Source organism: Molothrus ater, chromosome 6, assembly GCF_012460135.2.
Source record: "Molothrus ater isolate BHLD 08-10-18 breed brown headed cowbird chromosome 6, BPBGC_Mater_1.1, whole genome shotgun sequence".
In the NCBI taxonomy this organism is placed as follows: Eukaryota; Metazoa; Chordata; class Aves; order Passeriformes; family Icteridae; genus Molothrus; species Molothrus ater.
The window spans coordinates 59212812-59235509 of record NC_050483.2 but is presented as its reverse complement, the minus strand read 5'-3'; the positions used below and the strand labels follow the sequence as shown (position 1 = coordinate 59235509).

General features: G+C 43.7%; 1 protein-coding gene across 13 annotated transcripts in view; it reads left to right on the top strand.

Annotated features, from left to right (window-relative positions):
- Nucleotides 1-22698, top strand: part of KTN1 (kinectin 1) — a 79334-nt gene that overhangs the window by 32780 nt on the left and 23856 nt on the right. For 9 of the 13 annotated variants that reach the window (XM_036384197.2, XM_036384191.2, XM_054515183.1 and 6 more), the window contains exons 6-24: nt 329-445; nt 4458-4598; nt 6471-6577; nt 7876-8008; nt 9041-9128; nt 9418-9584; nt 10185-10253; nt 12075-12112; nt 12695-12785; nt 13044-13112; nt 13834-13871; nt 13988-14078; nt 16297-16365; nt 17425-17459; nt 17587-17677; nt 19037-19105; nt 20342-20379; nt 21004-21094; nt 21255-21323. In XM_036384197.2, the coding sequence (XP_036240090.1) occupies nt 329-445; nt 4458-4598; nt 6471-6577; nt 7876-8008; nt 9041-9128; nt 9418-9584; nt 10185-10253; nt 12075-12112; nt 12695-12785; nt 13044-13112; nt 13834-13871; nt 13988-14078; nt 16297-16365; nt 17425-17459; nt 17587-17677; nt 19037-19105; nt 20342-20379; nt 21004-21094; nt 21255-21323 (1611 nt within the window). The remainder of the gene's footprint in view (nt 1-328; nt 446-4457; nt 4599-6470; nt 6578-7875; nt 8009-9040; nt 9129-9417; nt 9585-10184; nt 10254-12074; nt 12113-12694; nt 12786-13043; nt 13113-13833; nt 13872-13987; nt 14079-16296; nt 16366-17424; nt 17460-17586; nt 17678-19036; nt 19106-20341; nt 20380-21003; nt 21095-21254; nt 21324-22698) is intronic. The other 4 variants (XM_054515186.1, XM_054515185.1, XM_036384199.2 and 1 more) reach the window with 1 other exon arrangement.

Genomic DNA, 22698 nt, shown 5'->3' with positions numbered 1-22698 from the left:
ACAGTTATTGACTGATTCAGCATCTCTGCATCTTTTCCCATTATTTCTCTTAATGGCTGTTCTTTGTTTTCCCCGCTGCAGCTCTCTTCCAATGGGAAGCACCTTAAGAGCCCATTTACCCTCTTAATTGCTTTCCATGCTTTCAAAATGCATTTCTTTGCCTGGTGAATCCATTAGTGGCAGAATTGGGTACTGGTGGTGCCACGTGCATCGTGCAGATGGAAAATTTGGGAGCAGGAGGGAATGTTTCCTCCTCTCAGGTTTGCTCTGCTGCCTTTTAGTGTGCTGTTACACTACTTGTGGTTATTTTTATGTCATCCTGCTGCAGGCCAGCAAGGCTGAGACAGCTGCAGCTCTGCACCAGCTCCAGGACAAGGAGAAGATGCTCACAGCAATGAAGGAGGAGGCAGCCGTGGCAAAGGAGCAGTGCAAGCAGCTCTCCCAGGTAAATACTGAGGTGTTCATGGGTGTAGAGAGGGGCAGGGGTTTGGAGGACTAACAGCCAGCAAATGCTGGTTCACTGAGCTAAGCCAAAAGATAGAATATTTATATTTACTGAAAAAGCTTATCAAGACACTACATTTGATTTTACAATGTATTTATGCAGTTACTTTCCAGTAGTTTTTCCAGAGAATTCAATTTACTGAAACTTGTAAGCTGAGCCTGTTTTTCTTTTCAAATGATTACTTTAAAAGCACTTCCTTCACCATTATGAGACTTTCTGTGGAAGCAAATATAAAATGTCTTTCCTGCATCAGTTTTAATTTGGTCCATAGTGTAGCATTCACATGCCTGTGTGTTTCTAGGCACAACAGTCATTGGTTTTCTTCAAGAAGGAAGATACAGAAAGTGCAGAATGCCTGCTTAGCCCCTGGAGGTGCAGCTCTGATTGCTTTGGACTTAGAGGGATGCTGATTCATCACTGTCAAAACTGCTTTATGAAAATTTACTCTTTTATTAATGTTTCATAGGAAAACAGTTACAGTAGACCAAATAATGAGGCAGATATGAGAATTTTGGAGTCTTGGGAGAAAGATTTATGTGTTTTGGCTGGTCTGGAAGCACATGAGCATTGGACTCAGGAAGGCCAGGTTGTGGGACATAATTTGGGGACAGAAAGCTGGGTGGCCAAAGGTGGGAGAAGAGTGGCCAGAGGATGCAGGAGTTGGGAGATGAGAGGGGAAGAAGGGAGTGGGTGTTGTGTGAGCTCCTGGCAGAGCACAGCTGTTTACAAGTGGGATCAAGAGGTTTGGGATCAGGAAGTTTAGGATAGTCAATGTGTAATTACAGAGGGAAGGGGCTTGTGATGTGTTTGGAGGGAAAAAAGAAACTGGCTGAGGACTGCAGAATAAAATTGGAGAGAGGGATCTGCTGCTGAAGGAGCAGAGGGAATGGATGAAGGAATCTGAGTGTAGGAAATGCAGATGTGGTTGGGGGAAAAACATTTGCAAAGTGGTGCTTGTGAAGGAGAGGCAGGAGCTGTAGAGAGGTGGGAGTCATTGGGAAGGTTTTCCCATCTGAATTGGGGAAGGGAAAAGCTGGGGGAAAATGGATAAAAGCAAAGTTGCTGCAATGCTGAAATATCAGGACAAACAAGGGATAAAGCTCACCCTGACTGATAAAAGCTCTTATCTCCCAGTTAATGTGTTTCTCTGAAAGCACTGTCAAAAGCTAAAGGTTCTTTAAGGTGCAGAGTGATTCCTGCAGGGATCTTGATAAAGATAATACCTGGAGAGGATAATTGAGAGCAAGAGCTGAGTGCCTCAAGACTCAGAGGTATTTGGGAAAACACAAACTAGGGAAAAGTTAATCTTCCCAGGATCTCTGGTTCTGCCCTGGCAGGGTAGCTGGATTATTGAGAGCTACAAGTGAATGGTGGGATTGGTGCAGGAAGAGAGGAAGCTGCAGTGTGTCCTGGTGCCCTTCTTCTAATTGCATCTTAGTTTAAAACAAAGCATGGAGAAAGATTTGTTTCAAGCTGTCTGTATTGTGTTTGCAGAAGTGGCTTAAAACTTGGAGTTTGATCTACAAGACAGAATAGCTTTTATTTAAACTAAAAGGTGAAAAAGACTATAATTACTCCAAAGAGATGGAGAGTATTCAGGCTAATAATTTAGAGCATTTAAATTGTGTCAGGTCTCCCTGGCAGTGTTAGGAGTTGTGTGGCTAAAAACACCTGAAGCTTGGGTGATACAAATTCCTATTTGTGTGATGGCAGCTGCTGAAAGCTGCACTTAATTGTTTTGCTTACTACAGCAAGTGCATTTATATTGCAGAGGAGCAGCTCTGTGGATTTCTCAGGTGTCTGGGTTGAATTACTGGCTAATAAAAGATTAAAAAGCAATGTGTATTTTCATCTGAAGGCTGTAATGTGGCATCATGCTGGTGGGATTCAGGGCTTCTCTGGCCTTTGTAGTGCACTAATAGCCCATCTCCTGTGGCAAAGCTGTTGGCTTTGCAACCTGCTGCAAAGCAATTATTTTGCTCTAAAGTGCTCTATTTTGCCATGGTGCTTTATCTGTGTTCTTCATTTTGCTAAACTTGGGAAGAAAGTCTAAGATTTGTCCTCTGTGATATCTGTGGTTTTAGTTGTTAGGACTCTGATTTGACCAGACTTGATAGAAATAGGACTCCCATCTCTTGTGAGACAGCACAAGATCAGTGTTTAAATTGGCAAATGTTTTAATAAACGTGAGATTTATGATGATACAGGATCAATGTCAGGTTTTGGAAGTTTGGTCTGATTCTGTAAATTTGCTGAATGAAGATTTGATGCTGACTTCAGGAAGGCTGTGAGTTCAATCCTCACACCATTAAATGTTGGGTTTTGAATTCTTTTTTCTCTTGTTAAGGTTGGGATTCAAGGTACTCCAGATGATAGTTTGTGTTCAGACTTAGCTGTTTATTATTTCTTATTTAGGTTACAGTTTCATAGGTCGTGAGTTCTGCAGTTCTTCCCTGACTAGGTATAAAATGGTTAACAATCTTCTGCTGTAAGGTTTTTTAGGGCTAAACTATCTAATTAAGAAATGACACCTAAATTATTTTCACTTTTAATGCAATAACTAATCACTCCAAGTCTGCAATGCAGACTTTTCTGTCCAATTACAAAATACCACCCAAAGCCATGGAGAAGGGAGGAAGAAGGAGGTGAAGAAGGGGAGGAAGAAGGAGGTGAAGAAGGGGAGGAAGAAGGAGGTGAAGAAGGGGAGGAAGAAGAAGGAGGTGAAGAAGGGAAGGAAGAAGAAGGAGGTGAAGAAGGGAAGGAAGAAGAAGGAGGTGAAGAAGGGAGGAAGAAGGTAAGGAAGAAGAAGGAGGTGAAGAAGGGAGGAAGAAGAAGGAGGTGAAGAAGGGAGGAAGAAGAAGGAGGTGAAGAAGGGAGGAAGAAGAAGAAGGTGAAGAAGGGAGGAAGAAGAAGAAGGTAAAGAAGAAGGAAGAAGAGGAAGGTAAAGAAGAAGGATCAGCTTCTGCCTTAAAACTTCTATCTTGCTCTATATATATTACTATATTTTAAAAACTCTAAACTCAGAGTTTTCCACCCTGTGGTATTACACATTTCTAATCTAACTCCACACCCATAATCCCAGTGTTATCAATCAGTTTTGGAAGCCTGTTCCACAGCCTCAGGTCAAATTTTGAAGTGCTCTCCTGGGAGTCAGAGTCTGTCAGCACTGCGAGTCTAAAATTCTCAGCACCCAGAACTCCAACAACTTCAGTTTGATGTACACTTTTATTGTATTTTTAGTTATCTTGAAAGACTCTTAGCCTTAAGAAAGCAGCAGTGGGTGACTTGTTGTTGGGGTCTCTAGCTGGTCAGAGTGACCCTGAGAAAAGTTCAAAAGTCTCTTTTCCCAGCCCAGTGCTTGAAGAAGGAGTCAGAGTTCTTCAGTTCTCGGTCTCAAGGTTGTTTATTGTGTCTTATCTATTAAATTCTTTCTCCTTTTGTGCTGAGGTCCACTCAGCAAGACACAGCCCAAGGCACTCTGCCTGCCCCAGGGTGGTGTTATGCCTTTATACTAAAAACTACAGATACAGTGTTCACAATTACTTCCCAATACCCATCACCTATGTTAGACAGTGAGCTTCTACTCTAAACCAATCCAAAAGTGCCAACATCACAGCAGAAGATGGAGGCCAAGAAGAAGAAGGAGAAAGGTTGGACACGCCCAGATCCCTCCATCTTGCCCCCCTGAATCCCCATTCTAAAAACCCCAAAATCTCCTTTTTCACCTTGTGATAAATTCACTATCATTTTACTTAAACTGTCGTGGCTTGCAGATCTTCATCTAAGGTTGGTAACTTGCTCCATGGGTCATAATCAAAACCCCAGGGGCATCTTGGGCTCTGTGCCAGGGTCTCTGAGCCCCCTGGCAGGGCTCTTGGCTGTTCAGGACAGCCAGAGGGGTGTCCTGAGTCCTGACAACTTGTTTCCCTTTTGCTGTCCCTTCCCACCCCAGGAGCTGGTGGCAGAGAAGGAGAGGAATGGTTTGCTCACGGCCAAGATGCGCGAGCGCATCAACGCGCTGGAGAAGGAGCACGGCACCTTCCAGAGCAAGATCCACGTCAGCTACCAGGAGTCTCAGCAGATGAAGATGAAGGTAAATGCTTTGCCAAAACTCCTGGAGTTGGTGCTCGTGCATAACTGCTGAGGAATCACTGCAAAAGTTTGTGGTGGATTCCTGGTTTAAAGGAAAGGGGGTTCTCACTGATGGTTTGTGAGGTGTGTAAAGCCCAGTGCTGGCCAGGCAGCTGCTCCCTGATCTAGTGACTTTTCCTTCCTGGTGTTCTGCTGAAATGTAATTCAATTAAAGTGTAAAGTCTAATTGAAGTACTCAGCTTAAGGGAGCCACTAATGCTGATGATCATTTACCAGCAGATAAATGTCTCTAAGATTATAGTACAGAGTGACAACATGGCATAATACACATGAAATATCAGTGCCTGGGGGAGTGCTTTGCTGCAAACATTTGCAGAGCAGCCACTTGTATTTTTTAAGATCCTTGTTACTTTCTATTGTAGTTGCTTTATTATGGAGTGACCTTAGAAGGGTTTGTTTCATCAGATTTAAAAGTTTAACTTAGATTTTTCTAAGGAAAATGGCCCATCTTAGGCTTAGATTTCATTCTAGTCATTCGTCCTGTATGAATGCCACAGCATTAAGCCCAACATGTGAACTTCCCAACTTCAAAATTGTATCTTCTGTCTTGGCCCTTTGGAGAGCAGCATCTCTGCAGTTTTGGAGCAGAAGAAACTTTATTGGAACCTGTGTAGGTAACTGCACAAGGAGAGGGTCTTGCTGCTGGCTGGGGAAGGGGGAAGGAGACCTGGGCACATCTGGGAGATGTCAGCAAATGCTGCTGTCCCAGGCTGAGCTGGAGAAAGGAAATACAAAAGATCCAGTGCTCTGGTCCTGCTCCCTCTGCTGATGTGCTGCAGCATGGCAGAGGAGCTGAAAATGGTCACAGCTTCCAGCTGGGTGGGGTTTGTGCCCCTGCTTCTCTTGGGATCTCCTTGGCATTAAAAAACAAAACAGGCAAGGAAAAGAACCCCCCAATAAATGTCCAAGGCTCAGCTTGTTATGTTTGTTGGGGCAGAACTGGAGGTGGCTGCCCTACAAGGGACTGCTCCCTGCTGCTGGGTTGTTACACAAACATTTACTTGGATTTTCTGGTGTGAGAAAGGTTCACTGATGAATCATCCACTTGATGAAACTGGGTCCTGGAATGGTGTCAGCCATATCTGCAGACTGGCACTGATAAAGGAACAGTGTTGTGTGTGCTCAAGGATTTTCAGAGCAGACTTTTGGGCTCCAAGACCAGCTCTGCTGTGTCTGCATATGCAGAGTCCATTTTTTTTCCTCTTTAAATCCTGTCTTTTGACATTGTTCACACCATCCTGAACCTAGGTTCTCAGGGCTTCTTTCTGCCTCAGCTTTGGAACCGTGCTAAAAATCAGAATATTAGATGAGGACTAGCCTTTTGCAGTTTGCATGCTGTAATGTGTGTATTGTTAGCTTCTTTTTACTTTTCCTGGTTTTTTGAAAGGAACAGCAAAGGAGGATTGTCTAATGATAATTCACAGCATGTTTATTTTATTTCCCTCTGGAAAAGTGATATATTAGTATCCAGTTATTGATAAATATCTCAGGTTATGTAGCTGAGCAATTGGTATTCTGAGTAACACTTATGCAGCCTTTTAAACAATAAAAAAGGTTGCCTTGATAAATAGGTTGATGCACTGATATAAAAGGAAACCTGTGCTTTGGTATGAGCACAAGGGTCTCAGTAGCACAGTTTAATTTAACTGGTGTTGTGAGGAAGGAATAAAGCTCCCCCTCTCCCAAAAAACCCACTTAGTTTTATTCACTGAAATTATTGTGATATCTTACCTACTTGTACAAGCTGGTTTCTTTTGTTTTTATTGCTCCTTAGCTTAATCTTTTCCAGAATTGATCTTTCTTTCCCCATCAGTTCCAGCAGCTCCGCGAGCAGATGGAGGCAGAGATAAGCCACCTGAAGCAGGAAAATGGTATCCTGAGAGATGCTGTCAGCACTTCCACCAATCAAATGGAGAGCAAGTATGTTGGCAGCTCTTTGGAGCTCTGTGTGGTTCTGAGCCTCCCCTGAAGAGTTGTTCTGGCTTCTGCTTCTTTTGTTTCCAAGTCCTTGCCTGTCTCTGAATTATTGGTTAAGCTGGAAACACAAATATTTGGGGCTGGGCAGGTAACTGGGGGTTTTTGCATTGAGCCAGGGCTTTCAGAACAAATATTTGCATTTTTTTCAACTTGAAGCCTGAGCTTTTAGGCTGTGCTGCTGAGGCTTTAAGAGAAAGAAGTGCAGCAGTGCTCAGGCACCTCTGGTGTTTTTGACAGGGTGTTTATCCTTCCCCTGGGGCTTTAGGAGAGGTGCTGCTTGTGGCCTCTTGGGAGAACAGCAGCTCTAAACTTTACATATCAATACCCTGCAGTTACTGATGCTGCTGGGGTGGCACCTGGATTTATTTGCTGGTGTTGCAAATGTTTGGAGAAACAGAAATTGTCTTTTGGGAGTTATGACTTGGGCTGCCCCTGAGCTGGCAGGGAGGATTTTGTGCAGGTAAAAGCTGAGCACCCTGGTTAAGGTGTGTAGAAGACAAAACTGACCCAATATCCTCTCTCAGTTATTTATTACTGAATGTCAAATGCTCAGAGAAGGGTGTGGAACTCTCATTTTAGGTGTCCTGTTCATTTAAATGAAGCGTCATTGTCTTTCAGACAGTTATCCTGAAAATGCTTTAATTCAAGCAAACTTGAGATAAAAATGAAATGCTTTTTACTTGCTTAGGCACAAAGGGGAGCCTCTTAAAATTCTTCCCTTGGGCTGAACAAATGCATCTTCTCTCCCAGCTGAGAAAGTGCATCAGATACCTCCATAAGTTAATAGTCAGGTCGAGGCCAGGAGGCAACAAACATTCTGAAGAAAAGTGTGCAGTTAGTCCAGGAGGAACAGTCCTCTGCAAGCAAGGATCAATAATCCTTTATGGGAAAAGAATGTGAATTTCAATGTGAGACCTTTCTTTAGTTGACATCAGCCTGCCCAAATCTTGCCAGTCAGCTTGCAGACCTCTTCCAGGAGCTGCTGCTTGTGGCTCCTTGCTGACCTTTAATTCCTGACCCTGCCTTGTGGCTGCTGACTGGTGCTGCTCACCTGGACCGATGGTTCTGCTGCCATGGCCAGGAGTACCTGACCCTCATCCCTTTCCTAGCATAAAACAATTTCAGAGGGGGAAAACACCCCAAACCCACCCTTTGGTTGCAAAAGCATGACTTGCTGTTGACATTTGAGTGGCAAACGCCTGTGGCAATGTTTGTTTGTTTGTTTGTTTGTTTGTTTGCAGGCAGTCAGCAGAGCTGAACAAGCTACGCCAGGACTATGCCAGGCTGATGAATGAGCTGGGGGAGAAGAGCAGCAAACTGCAGCAGGAGGAGCTCCAGAAGAAGAATGCAGAGCAGGCAGTGGCTCAGCTCAAGGTGCCTGGGGTTTGCTCTGCCTGTCAGGCTGTGCTCAGGGTTTTATCTGAGCTGGGATGGGAATTGCTTGAGCTGCTTGTTTCAGATGGGCTCAGCCAGCCTAGGGCTTTGTTTAATGGTTTTATTCAGTGCACTGGGTTTTGAGTGATTACAGATCTCCCTGTGAAGTGAAACTTTCCTTCCAGGTAAATATCTTTTCAACATCACCAGTTAAGCTTTTTATTTTGCTTTTTGTGAGAGTACAATTCCAACAGGAATTGGTACTTCAGAGCCATTCATCCAGATGGCACTGTCCTTGTGTGCTTTTTATTTGAAGCTACATGCTTTTGCTTAAATGTATTTTAAAATAAATATACTTCTAAAAGAGTTAAATTAACTTAACTCCTTATTTTTAAATATAAATTAATAAAATAAATACATTTTAAAAATAAATATACTTTTTAAAGAGTTAAAATGTAAGTGGACAGGCTTCTAGATAAATCTCTTTCTGTTTCTTTGGAAGAAAAAGTCTTTTGCCTTTTTTTTTTTTTTAGAGGAGAAAGTGATTTCAGGTGAGAATGTCTATCCAGAGCTCATGATTTCTTTAATATTTGCAATTAAATCTTACATACCAGAAGTTCTCCCTGCCTTTTGCCCTGGCAGGTGGAGAATTGGTATCTAGAGTTGAGATGTTTTAATTACTGAGTGCTGATTTATGTGATGCTTGGCTGGTCTGGCTTCTGGTGTTAATTCTGAACTATCAGGGCAAAGATGCCACATTTTCATATTACAGAAACCATTCTGTTAAGAGCCTATAATGAAATCCTGTTCACAATTTGCCTTTCAAATTAATAGGCTGAACTAGTCTAGGAGGAGGATTACAGAGCACTCTGTCTCTCTGATGTGCCCTAATGGAAACAAGAAACAATTTCACTTCATTGCCATATGTTTTGGGACTAGCACTGAGGAGATGCACTCTGAATGCTTCAAAAAGAAATTAAAGGTAAAGAAATTAATTAAATTCTTCTCATCAACTCTTTATTCAATGTGAAGGTCCAGCAGCAGGAAGCAGAGAGGAGATGGGAAGAAATCCAGGCTTATCTCAGGAAAAGAACAGCAGAACATGAAGCAGCACAACAAGGCAAGTATCACAAAATTCCCAAATAATGCTTACTGCAGTGAACTGGCTGTTGCCATTTGTAAAAAAAGGGCATTATTGAGTAAATCTCTTAAATAAAGCTCAGGTGAAGTCAGCCCTGCTTCAGCAGCCCTGGGGAAGGTGGTTTGGGATCCCAGATAGTCTGAATGCTGATGGGGGAGCTCATCCTTGCAGTGAGGTTCCTAATCAGCCTCCCCCTTTACAGTGAAAATTATTTCCCCCAAAGTTAAATATTGACTTCTGAATTAAAATCCTGACATTTCTGCTACAGATGTGCAGAATAAGCTTGTGGCCAAAGACAATGAAATCCAGAGCTTGCACAGTAAACTTACTGATACAATGGTGTCAAAACAGCAGCTGGAGCAGAGGATGCTGCAGTTATTGGAGGCTGAGCAAAAGAGAGCTACTGAGGAGGACTCCATGCAAATGCAGGTGCAGGTAGTATTCCTCAAGTGTTTTAAGGGTTTGGGGTTTTCCCTTTCACTCTGTGTCTGTGGAAACACAGACATATCCCTGAAATGCTGCTTTAGTGAAGCTTCCCCACTGAAGAAAGGATGAAAAAACTCTGTTTATGGAGTGAGACCTTGTGTGTGGTGATTTGAGGAGGCATGGGGCCACCTCACACCTTGAGGAGCACTTGGGGCAAGTCAGGAAAAGGTGCTGACCCCATTTCCCAAGCTGTGAAATGATCCATGGTATGGGGCAACAAACCTTTAATTTTTGTGTCATCTCCCTCCTCCTCCTGGCATCAGGTGTGAGAGGCAGCATGGACATAACCTTTGAGGGCTTCAGGGAAACCAGATGGGTTATGGTGGAGCAAGGAGTGTTTTTCCTTGATACAGAACAGGTTCTGGTGCTTCCACTCCAGCTGGTTGGTTGTAGTGGGGAGAAAAAAAAAACCCAGCATCTTTTGGAAAGTGTCTGCCATGTAAATGCTGAACTGTTCTTACTAACATAATCATGGCTAAAAGCTAATCCTAGCAAAAGTGGAGTAGCTGCAGATCTCAGCCTGCTTTTCTTTCTGTGCTCTCTTACAAGGAGCTGATAGAGCAGAATGATGCTTTGAATGCTCAGCTTCAGAAGTTTCATTCACAAATGGCAGCCCAGGTACAGCATGTTCTCAGACTTCCTTTTGTAGTCATGACTTGTGAACTTTCATTAAAAGTAAGACTTTTTGTAGCTGGGTATGAGATGGAATGCTGAAAGCAGAGACTTGTGAGCATCCTCTTTTCTAATGATCTTTAAACCGTTTTAAAACTTTAAGCTTCTTTTTTTTGGGGGGGAGGGGGATAAATCCACTTATTTCCTCCCATAATGGCTTTCATTTATAACTAAAGGGTGTAGTACCTTTTTCAGTGGTTTTTGTCCTGTGGCTTTGCATGTCTACAATTCTGACTTGTGGTTCTTTTGGTCTTTCTGCAGTCCTCCTGTGCATCACCTGATTGTGCTTTTTCCCTTCTGGTAGCTCCTGTATCAAGCTCTTTGTTCATTTTAGTGCTGATTTCTGTGCAGAAGCAAAAAAGAAAAAAAAAAATCAAACCAAAACCCCACCAAACCTGCACAATACCTTTTTCAGTGATTTTAATATTTTAAATTTAGGTTTCACTAGTTTCTTACAGACATGATTTCTGTTGTAAACACTGTGTAAAGCCTCAGGATCACTGGAGTTGCCTCCACATAGAAGAAGGTCACAGAAATCAGCTCAGAAAGGCTTTGGGGGGCACAAGTGGAGACTGTTCCTATGCAGTTGGATGCTGCCTTCTTTTAATCATGGATGTGCTTGATGGAATTTGATTAAATTCAACACAGGCTGAAAGTCTGGCTTTGCTTGAAGTGCTTTAACCCACTGGGTGGGGAGAGCAGTGAGGGAAGAGCCACTCTAGATTTCCAGCATCTTCATGGCCTGCTCCTCTCATCCCTTTAAGGGCTTTGGAAATAAATTTCTAGGGAAATTGGACTTTTTTGGCTGTGAGTTACACAGGGAGGATGCTGGAGGTGTGTGCTTTCCCCAGGTAGCCTCAACTGGCCATGAAAATTCAGGGATGTTTCTCCACCATGCACAGTGGGGGTGAAAATAACACTTGGGAGAAGGGAGTTGGGGCTGCATCCTGCTCTGGATATCAGGGGTGATGAAACTCCTTCAGTTGTTAAGAGGGACTGGAATTGTGAGCATGGAAATCCTACCACAGTCTGCAGAGGTCCCTTCAGATCCAGTCTGGTGGGTCTCTCTTGCCCTGTTGGGTGTGACAGCCTAGGGACAGGCTTTTTCCAGAGGGGAAAATGCCACTTGCTGGATGTGAGCTGTTGTTTCTGTTCACAACACAACTCCTGATGTACTGGGCAGGATTGCCATTTTTTACCCCCTCCATTTTTTACCCCCCTCCATTTTTTACCCCCCTCCATTTTTTACCCCCCTCCATTTTTTACCCCCTCCATTTTTTACCCCCCTCCATTTTTTACCCCCCTCCATTTTTTACCCCTTTCCTTTTTCCCCCTTTCCTTTTTCCCTTCCCCCCCCTTTTTCCCCTTTTTTTCCTTCTTTTCCTTCTTTTTTTCCCTTTTTTTTTAATTTTTCTTTTTTTTTTTTTTTTTAATTTGAGTATTTTGTCAGCAGAACATCCCATAAAGCACTCAGTTCCTGGGAGGGGAGTACTGGTGAGCCTGTGGCTTGTTTGAATCTAGTGAAGGACAAATACTGGGGGTCTTTTTTCCCTTCATGTTGCACCAGGCCAGAGAGGGGAAGAGCCATTGCTATGTGCTGCTGTTCCTTCAATGTTCCTTAGCCAGGAAATATTTGGAAGCATCCTGTGCCAGTTTAAAATAACCAGACAAATGCTATTCCTGGCTCAGTGTAGATGGGGATTCTTTGACTTGCTTTACTTCCAGTTATTTGTTTTGTTTTGTTGTTTTTTTTTTTCCCTCCTGCAGACCTCAGCTTCAGTCCTGGCAGAAGAACTTCACAAAGTGTGAGCATCCATTTCCTTTGGGATTTTGGGATTTGGGATTTGCCACCTTCCCTCTACTCACGTGCAGAGCGTAGGGGGGGCACTGCTGAAGGAAATGTCGCTGTCTGTGCTTTTAACTCCTCATGAAACCACCTTGGGAGCTGGGAAACAGCTTCCTACAGATTTCCCTTCCCTGTCTGGCTTCAGGTTTGGAGTTTTGCTGTAGCTGTGAGCTCCAGAGAAAGCAGCATCTCCTGTGTTGTTGATCCCTGCCTGTGTGCAGGGTCAGTGCAGCGTGCAGGAATGTGCGTGACCGTGAGAATTGTTGGTATTTGGGCTGTGGGGCTGTGCCAGGAGGCTTCTCCCTCTGGGAGATGGGCTGCTGGTTGTGTTTCAGAGCTAGGCAATGTCTCATAAATTTTTTGGCAAGCAGACAGCATTTAAAATGGAAAAGCTTTTGGACCCAAAGTGTGCAGTCAGCAGGATTTGGAGCAGGAGCTGGACTGAAGGGCCAGGGTGTATTTTGGGTTTAGCCTGATGCTTCCTGCACCACTTCCATCCACATCTTCTGTGCTGATCTGTCACTGTTTCTCCCTTGTGCAGGATTGCAGAGAAGGACAAACAGATCAAGCAGATGGAGGACTCATTAGGCAATGAACGTGCCAACTTAACCAGCAAGGAGGAAGAGCTCAAGGTACAATAAAAGCTGTGCCAATGCCAGCTGATCTGGCTGCATGTACAAAATGCAGCCCCCAAGGCTGCTGTCCTTGGGTCTAGAAACAGCCTTTCAGCTACAGGTCTGCTCTGCTAGGCAAGGCCAGTGCTAGATGCTGGAAAAGCTATTGATAAGGAAATTTGTGGATTTTCCTTCAAAAAATCCCCTGAAGCTTCACCCTGGAGAGTGAAAGACACTCTGTGTATGAACTGCAAATACATTTCTTTTTTCCTTCAGGTTTTACAAAATATGAACCTCTCCCTGAAATCAGAAGTGCAGAAGTTACAGGCTCTGACAAATGAACAGGTGAAACAGTTGTTTTTGCTTTTCCTCCCTTCCAGTACCTGTTCTGTCATAAATGCAAATGCAGATCTGTTGGCTTTAAGCAAGCTCTGCTTAAGCACCTTAATGGTGTGGGGCTTCCGGATTGGGCTCAGATCTGATTCCCTGCAGTTCTTAGAGCTGCTGGGAGCCCTAATTCTTCCCCCTCCTTCACCAGCAGAGTCTTGTATTTGGATATCCAAGTTACTGAAGCATTTTGCTTGGTTGGTTTAGATTTTCAGGCATGTAGAGTGCAGGACACTTCACAGAAGTGAGCACAGCTGCCTGTGAATATGCAAGCCTGGAATTTGCATACAAGATTCATAAACATCCCCCCAAAAAACCCCCAAAGCCCACAGCTCCCCCTGCCTCACCACAGAGATGTTTTTAGAGCCAAACAAAATGCTGTCCCTGTGTTGCTGCTGTGTGGCCTGTTCATTCCAGAAGTGGAAATGAAGTGTTTAATTAGAGATAATCCCAGTTGTCAAATGAATCTCTTGGAGATGGTTTTCCCTTTATATCATTGCATGCTTGTAGATTGGTGTTGCAAAAGTGCATGAAGACAAGCTTACCCCTTTCACTCTTGATTTCAGTCATGTGCTGGGAGGCCAAATGACTTGTTCTAGCTTTTTAATATTGTGGAATGAAAGGTTGATTGAATCATGTGATGTATCCTAAGTCTGTGTTAATCCTCTTTATAATCTAGGCTGCTGCTGCACATGAGCTGGAAAGGATGCAGAAAAGGTAAATAGCTCTGGGATTTGATAAACAATGTTTATCAGTCTTTTATGTTCTTTTTAGTAATGCTTTTTGTAAGACTTGGATGGGGAAATGTGTTTAACTGTTCTGCTGTTTCTCAGCATTCACATAAAAGATGACAAAATAAGAACTCTTGAAGATCAGCTTCGAGAAGAACTGGCTCAGATTTCAAACACAAAAGAGGAATTCAAGGTAAGATACAGAACAGGTGGTTTTGTGCTGGTTTTTAGTAAGTTTGTCAGTCTCCAGAGGTTGTGGAGCAACTGCAGAACAGTGAAACTGACCTTTGGGTGCTTAGGTAAATGACACTGTTGTGTTTGTAAGGCAGGAGCAATGTGGGATATCACAGCAGAGTGAGAGGTGGCACAACACAAGTTAAGTGCAATGTCTGAGTTGTGGAGAGAGAGGGCTTTTAATTCTGCAAGAGGAGGTTGGACAGTAAAAACTGTTGTGATTTCCCTGCATTCCACCTGCAAATGTGCCTTTCAAGGCCTTGGTGCTTTTGTTTGGAGCTTTTGCTGCTTGGATGATCATGCCAAGCCTCTGTTTTCTGTCAGGCAGATGTGAAAATGCTTATTTTAACTCTGCCTCTTCCCACATTTTCTCATAAGGCTGCAGCTCAACTGCTGAAGCTTTTGTTCTGACATCTGGGGTCTGCAGAGCAAAGCTGCTGCTTGGTTCTGGGTGGTGTGTGCAGAGAGCAGCTTAATTCCTCCTTGCCCTCTGCCACCTTGGCCTTTTTCTTGTGAACCTGGGCTGTTAGAAACAGAGAGAGGTGCTGACTCCATGCCTTGAACTCCTTTAAAGCCTGTGGTGGGTGCTGCTGCTCCTCTGATGTTTCTGGTGTGAGGTCAGTCCCTCTGAAGTTGCCACTGTCACCTTGGTGAGTTTGCTAGTGAGGAACAGAGTGAGTGGGCAGTGGCAGAGGCAGGATGCTTTTGTAGGAGAAGCCTCTGGAGTCTCCTGGGGTTCTTTGAAGCAGGCAGTAAACTTGATTCTTGTATTTAAGTGCCACTTTCAAAGAGGTTTTGATGAGAATCCCTTGCAAGGGCTCTGTAGTTTCTCTAAGCTGTCAGAGGAAAAGAGGGAAGAAGTTTGTTCAGTTAATAAAATAGGAAACAAAGTACAATTTCAGTTGATTTTTGGAATAAAGCTGTTGGAATAAAGTTTGTGTGCTGGGTCACAGGTGCATAACCAGTGTGGGAAGAGGTGGCAGGCTGGGGGAAGCGGGCAAGTCTCAGGTTAGTGCCACTCTCAGGGCCTTGTGTGGTGGAACATTAGAAATGGTAGGTGAGGTGAAAATGAATGTGAGAAGAAATAGGAGCATCCTTTTAGTGTGAAGGTTTCTGTAGTAACTGTTCCCAGGAAAAAGGCCTTAGAGGTGTTGTGAATGGTTATGTGCTGTAATCAGCTCAGTGCTAAAGTAATGGCAAAAATCACCTGCAGGCAGTTCCAGCAGTTCTTGGGAGGTGAATAGAGAGCTGAATGCAGATCATCAGCATTGTGATGGTGCAGAAATCCACAGTGTGCTCCCAGCATGAAGATTATGGGCACTGCTGCTCTCTCCTTCCTCCTCTCTTTGATCCCAAACAGAAACCAGACCAGTGCTGTTCTAAATGCTTCCACCTAAGGAAAATGCTGCTTTTTTCCCAGGCACATGAAAGAGGGAAAAGCCAGGTTCAAACCAGAGCAATGCATTTAATCCTCACTGTTGTTGTCCTTTCCTGCTTGTGTTTTCCCTGTGAGATTTTGGGGTTTTTGCAGAGCACATGTCCTGCTTTTCACTTTTGTGAAGCGCCAAGCAAGTCTTCAAAAAGAAAAAAAACAGTAATAGAGGAAGATTTTAAAACACTGTCTGTTAAGGGCTGCTGTGACCATTGTATGGAGCAGGAATGCAGGAGGAGAGGCAAAGTCTGTTTGTCCTTCCCATCCACCTCTTCCCAGGTGTGGGAGCTGTGCAAACCTCTCTGTGCTGGACTGCCAAGTCCTTGCTGTGCACTGAGGCAGCTGAAGGGAACTCAAAAAAAAAAAAAAAAAGGGATCTGGGATGATCTGCTTCACCAGATGAGGGTTTTGTAAGAGGCAGTTATTAAATCTTGACACAATGCTGGTGCTGCTTTTGGAGAAAAATGGGTTCTTTTCTGAGCTTCTCACATTTGGTACTGTCTGATTCTCTGCCAGGGAATAAAGATGGTAACAGCTGAATTTCTCATGGGACATAAGGACAACACTTTTGTCCTTAATACAGAAAAGCAAGACAGAGAAGGAAAGGACTCTTTGTAGTCTTGAAGCTTCCAAAGAACTCTCTGTAATGACTTCTGTGCTATTTAATTGCCTTTTTGCCATTATGGAAAGGCTGTATTTAGGCTCTGCAGTTCTGAACTGATAAAATGCCTCAATTTTCTTCCAGGTTCTGAAGGATCAAAACACAGCTCTGCAAGCTGAAGTTCAGAAGCTGCAGACTCTCCTGTCTGAGCAGGTACAGCCAGTGTTTGCTGAGCTTTTATCAAATATCTTCTGTGCTTTTAATTTCTTCAGTGTTTTTTCTTAACCTGGCTGTAGGCTGAGCTGGTTGATGTCAAAACCTGATGCTTGTTTAGGTATTTTCTCTTCTGTGGAGGGTCAAGTAAGGCAGTTGTGGCTGTCTTGTAGACCTAGTCAGAAGTGTCCAAACAAAATCTGTATTTTTTTTTCCCTCCTGAAGACTCATACAGCTTAACACAAGCAAGAACTTATTTCTGTAACCACTCTGACCCTTGGAAGTAGAAAACTCTTTACATTGTGATGTCTTTTGCCTCCTGTTCTGTGTTTTTGCCCATGGCTCACCTGCTGCAGCCAGACTGGTGCTCACAGGATGCTGCAGGTTCAAAGCTGTTGTGTTGTTCAGCTCCATCTCCTTTGGGATGTTCTCTGGGAGAGCCCCTATGAGCATCCCTGACTTTGCATCATTGTGGAATGAGAGAAATTCCTGAAACACTGGAATAAGATTGGCAGGACAGGAAACTTCTCCTGTACTCCTGCTAGTCAGGAGCTCCCTTTTGGAGCTGCTCCCTTTTCTCTGGTGGACAACCAGGCCTGTAGCCCCTGCTCCTTTGGCTGATCTGTGTCCTGCCTGAAGGACTGGAGGTGATTTTGCTTGGAAGTTGCTTTATGTTTCCCACCTGGTCTCTCCCAGTGTGGTGGAGCTGAGGAATCATAAATGTTCTGCTGAGAGAGCCTCAGGTGGAGCTTGTGGTTCTGATAAATGCTCAAAAGGGCAGATTTTCAGGTACTGAGCTGGCTGCAAGTCCAGCAGTGTAAAGCCATTAAGGCATTTGGGCTGGATCTGTCCCTCCTCTGAAAGATTGAGGGTTTTTTTCCAGCATCACTATTAGACACATATACCATGAGGATTTTCTCTCCCTACTTTGTTTTCCTTTCTGGATTAGTGTTGTAAACAAGCTTCTGGTAAAGTTGGTGCTTTCCAATTATTTGTTTTTTAAATCCCAAACCTTTATTGATCCATTTAATGATGGCCCCATTTTTTTTTTCTTAATAGACAAACAAAGACTTGATAGAGCAGATGGAAAAAAGGTAAGAAACTTTGTTTTGAATCAGAAGCTAAAATAAAGGTTTTGGTGGCAGTAAGGTTACTGTTGATAGCTAACTGCCTTCAAAGTTAAATTCTCTTTTTTCCTAATTTTCACTCTTGCTTTTTCAGCATGAGAGAGAGGGATGATAAAATCAAGACAGTTGAAGAGCTGCTTGAGGCAGGACTCATCCAGGTGGCTACTAAAGAGGAGGAGCTAAAGGTAAAATCCCTCTTACTATCTTTTGATGGGGAAATAGAGATTAAGTGCTCTTATGCAAGGTGAATGTTGGAGTGCTCATAGTTGAGTGGGAATTCCTTCTGAACAGGAAAAGCACCTTGTGAAGATGAGGTTGAAACCTTTTCTATAAGACAGACTAAGCATGAGCATCAGTGGACTAGAATAAATAAATAAGTATAAGTAAATAAAGCTTCTCTCTGCTTAGTCTAGGGCAGATTTTGCTAAAAAGCCCTTTGGAATAATGGGAATATATTTCTAGAGCTGTACATTTGGTTTAATCCCCAACAAACCTCCCTTTAGGAAAGGGTGTTTTCTATAAACTTGGTATTATAAAACTCCAGGTTTTTTTGTCTTAGTTGATAATCTGAAAGGTTATGTGGATTATGAACTAGTGACATTTCTGGAATGGTGATAAAGTTATTTCCTTCCTGTTTATTTATAAAGAAGGCAGTGATGAGAAGCCTGGAGAGGCAGTACAGAAATCCATTTTGAGCTGGCTCCTGTGGGAGGCTGTGTCCACCTGGGCACAGCCAAGACAATGTTTTTCCCTTTCTTAAGGTGCCTGAATTCCAGGGGCACCAATTGCTGCCATCCCTGTGCTGGGGAGGGGTTGTAAACCCTGAGGTTACTGAGCAGCCAAAGCTGTGAGCACCCCATAGACTCCTTTAGGCTGAAGAACCCTCTGAGATCAAGTCTAACCATCCCCAGCACTGCCAAACCACATCCCCAAGTGCCACACCCATATGGCTTTTAAATCCCTCCAGGGATGGTGGTATTTTGCAAGTGATTTGTTTGAAATAATATTTTACAATTTTTTAATAATGCTGACAGTGATGTTCAGATTATGTGATTTTTATTCTTGTAGTGCTGTTCTGTACAAAGGCATCTTTGAATTCTTACATATTTTGGATGTTATTATTGACTCTAGAGTAGGATCTAGACTGTTAAAGCCTATGGTGTTATATAATTTTTATTTGTATTCCCAGAGTGGTGAGAAGCCTGTCTGTGGGAGAATCCCAGTATTATGTAAATACAAATGAATAAATGGGCTGTACAAAAGATGGGCTGTAACATGATTTGTTGCATTTGTTTTTCTGACCTCTCTGCTCAGTTACAGCACTCCCACCTTGCCCTAATTTCCTATAAATTAGTGTCCACTCCAAGTTATCCATGGTGAATAATTAGTCTGTTGAATACTTTGGCTCCAACACCTGCAGAGGGGGGTCTCTTCCAGACTTTCAAAGTCTTTCACTTATTCTAAAAGAAATTACTTTTTTGTCAAGCTTAACACTTTTTCCCCCACAAATGAGGCTTTCATTATCTCTGTGTCTGCTTTCAAAGGCCCTGAGAACGGAGAATTCATCTCTGAGAAAAGAACTTCAAAGCCTGCAAATTCAGCAATCAGAGCAGGTAGTACTTTTCATCTAAAACTTTTATTACACCTAAACTAAATCTGAAAGAATCTTGCTGTGGTTGCAGAAGTCAAGGGAAGAAGGTGGAGTTGCCTTTGAAGCCTGTTGGCAAAGCATCCTGTTTTCTTTCAGCCTTGGTCTGGGAGCTGATGCTTCTGTCAAATGTTTGCTTTGCGGAAGTGTCAGAAGCAGGGCAGATGTTCAGGATCCAGGCAGTGCTGCCTGAGGGTGAGGGCTTGGAACACAAACCCTGTGAGGAAGCCCTGAGGGAGCTGGGGGTGCTCAGCCTGGAGAAAAGGAGACTCAGGGCTGCCCCCATCACTCTCAGCAGCTCCTGAAAGGTGCCTGGGCTCAGCTGGGGCTGGGCTCTTTCTCCAGCAGCACTGACACAACCAGAGCACACAGCCTCGAGCTGCACCAGGGAAATACAGGCTGGATAGCAGGAAAAGTGTTTTCCAGCAAGGGTGATAAAGATCTGGAATGTCTGCCCAGGGAGGTGGTGGAGTCCCCATCCCTGGGTGTGTTTAACAAAGCCTGGATGTGGCACTGGGTGCCAGGGTTCAGTTGAGCTGTTGGGGCTGGGCTGGACTGGATGATCTTGAAGGTCTCTCCCAACCCAGTGATTCTGTGAGTTTGCCATGCTCTGAAATGGCCATGGAGCTCCTTTTGCAGAAGCCTGGAGCAGCAGGCATGGCTGGCAGGCAGCTTGTACTGCCTCAGATTCATGATGAATGTTGGAGCTTCCCAGTGTCAATCCACACTCTGCAGGTGTCACTTGTCCCCCTTCCCCTCGTGTCTGCTCAGTGACACTGTCACACTGTTGTCACTTTTGATGTGCTGGTCAGGAAGTGCCTTTCCCTGACATCCAGCTCTGCTTGGACACCTCAGGAGGGCAATTAGCTCCTAGAAAATCATGTCTGGAAGTGGGGAGGCACAGGGACCCTGTAGAGATGTGCAGCAGTGTCAGCATTAAAGGGCAGCTGATGAAATGATGGTCCTGAACTTCACCCTCTCCTGTGTGGGTGTGGGTTTGCTTTTGTTTTCCTGGAACTTGCAGCAAGTTTAGTATTACTGCTTGGCCAGGAGCTGTAGACTAATTTTCTCAGGGGCAGCCAAATAAATAAAATATTAGGCTGCTACATAGTTCATCCAGCTCTCTATCCTCACCCTTCAACATTCACAGATTGTTTTGCTTTGTTGTGTTTTTCCTAAGATGAAGCTCTGTTTTTCACAGGTTTCCTTCCAATCACTGGTGGAGGAACTGCAGAAAGTGTAAGTTACTGCACAGATTGAATTTCTGATTAATTCTGCATCTTTATTCCATGACTACAAGTGTATTGCTTCCTTGAAATCATTGGCTTTTGGCTGGGTGAAGTGTGTGTGTGGCAGGAAGCATTTCCATTTTGGAAACATGTCACACCAGATCAATACCTGCTGAAAATCCAGTTGCTGCTCTGCTAAGCACTTAATTTCATAAACCTGGCTTTGACTAGGTGAGGAATTGCTCTGATTTATCAGATAATCATTTTTGTTCAGTAGGCACTTGAAAAGGAGTGGGATTGTCCCCTGTGTGTTTTAAGTTGATAAATACTTTGCTGGAATGTCCAGTGAAGGCTGATTTTAAGTGTGTGTCATTCCAGGCACTCTTGATATCTTAATTTGCATTTTTTGATTGTAGTGGTATTGATTTAGCATGTGAACTGCTGGTCATATAAAGCCAGCTGGTTCTGCACTAGTCCCAGTCTTATTCTCCCTATTTGTTCCTCTTGCCTGGTCCCACTCTAGATCCCTGAGGCTGGTGATGGGATGTGATGTGATAGCAGGAGCAATTTTTTTTTATTTGCTTGAGTAGCACATTTTTTTTCAGCCAGCTTTTATTTCTCTGCTCTTTTTAAGGATCCACGAGAAGGATGGAAAAATAAAATCAGTGGAAGAACTCCTACAAGCTGAAATCCTAAAAGTAGCAAGCAAGGAGAAGACTGTTCAGGTATCTGTGTGCAATCCCTGCAATTCCTTTGTGTGTTGGTGCCACAACCACATTTGTCTGTTACTGCATGGCATTCTACAGTGATCAATCTGTAGCATCCATTTTTGTGGTGTTTTTGTGTTTCCATTGTCCAACCCTGTCTTGTTTTGTCATTGAAAAGGCTTTGACACAGGAAATAGAGGCTCTGAAAGAAGAAGTAGGAAATTCCCAGCTTGAGATGGAAAAACAGGTAAAATACTTTAGTGGCAGCAGTGTGAACCAGCCTTGCCTTGGATGTGCTGCTCACTGTTTCTGTTCTAGTATGTTCTGTTTCACTGGTGAATGTCCTTGGGTAAGGAACTTCCTCATGCTGGAGCTACACTGTTCTTGGATATAAAGCCATAAAAATGTAGGATAATTAATGATATCCTTCAGAAACCACATACCTCAGGAAACCTGAACTTTTTCGGCTGTTAGTATGAAATTTGGCAAGAATTGCTATAGCTTAATGCATTGCAACATCAGCTCTGCCTGGGCACACTGTCCCTGTAGTAAACATGAAACCCTGGGGCATCCTTGGGGCTGACAACTTGGAAATCTCAAGTGCTGAAGTTACTGCTCCTGTTCTGGCCTTTCTGTGTTGCTGGAGCAATACTGCAGGCCCAGGTAAACCCAAGACTGTTTATTTTTTTTTTCCCAGTGCCCAAAAAGAGTTCAATCTAGGCACAGTCAGTTTTACTTTAGCTGTCAGGAATGCAGGGATGGAGGAGAATGGGCTTTTTTGGCATGATTGCTGTCTGGCATCCAAAGCAAGGGAAGCCCACGTTTCCTCAGGGAGCCCATTCTGCAGGCAGCTCAGTCCATTGTGCTGTCAGGAAATGTGCTTGTTTGTGTGGGTTGTGATTTTGGCCTGCCCTCTTTTCAGTCCCTTTAGCTGCATTCCAACATGTCACCCCCTGCTCAGTGTTAGAGTTTTGTCCTTTTTAGGCAAAGCTTCACAGAATGTGTTTCCGCCTTGGGCTTTTCCTCAAAGCAAATTTCCAGGAACTCAGGGAGTTGTTTGTGTCTATTTCCTTCCCTGGACCTGTCAGAGCCCAGAAAAAAAATGTGGTTTAGATTTGCTGTTTCTGGAATGCTCTGTGAGGGATGCTTGCTCCAAAGGTGATGTATCTGTGCACCTTTTGGTCTCCTGCAAGCAGAAGGGAGATTTTTGGGAATGTCTGAAACTCGTGCTGTGTTGTGGTAGAGGATTGACAGATAACCACTGTCAGGCTTTCACACAGCATTCAAAAGTAACATTCCCACTAAATCTTACATCTCCAGTCCACATTCAGCTTTAGAATGGGAATTTAAGGGAGTGCTGACTTTTCAGAGAGCACCCAAAAAGCATTTCCTTATGCAGAGCTCTCAGTGGCCAGGGATGGTCTCTGTGGTTGGAGCTGCAGTTGACAGTGGGGTGGTGGTCACAGTCACTCTCTGCTTCTTCCTCTGTGTCTCCTGTGGGCCTGCTTGTTGTTCCCATTTGCACTGTTTCCTTGGCTGCTCTGGAAGTCACATTTTAGATGTGGGGAATGTAAATAGTTGGAGACACTCGGTGCCTTGTAATTAAAAAAGTGCATTTATGC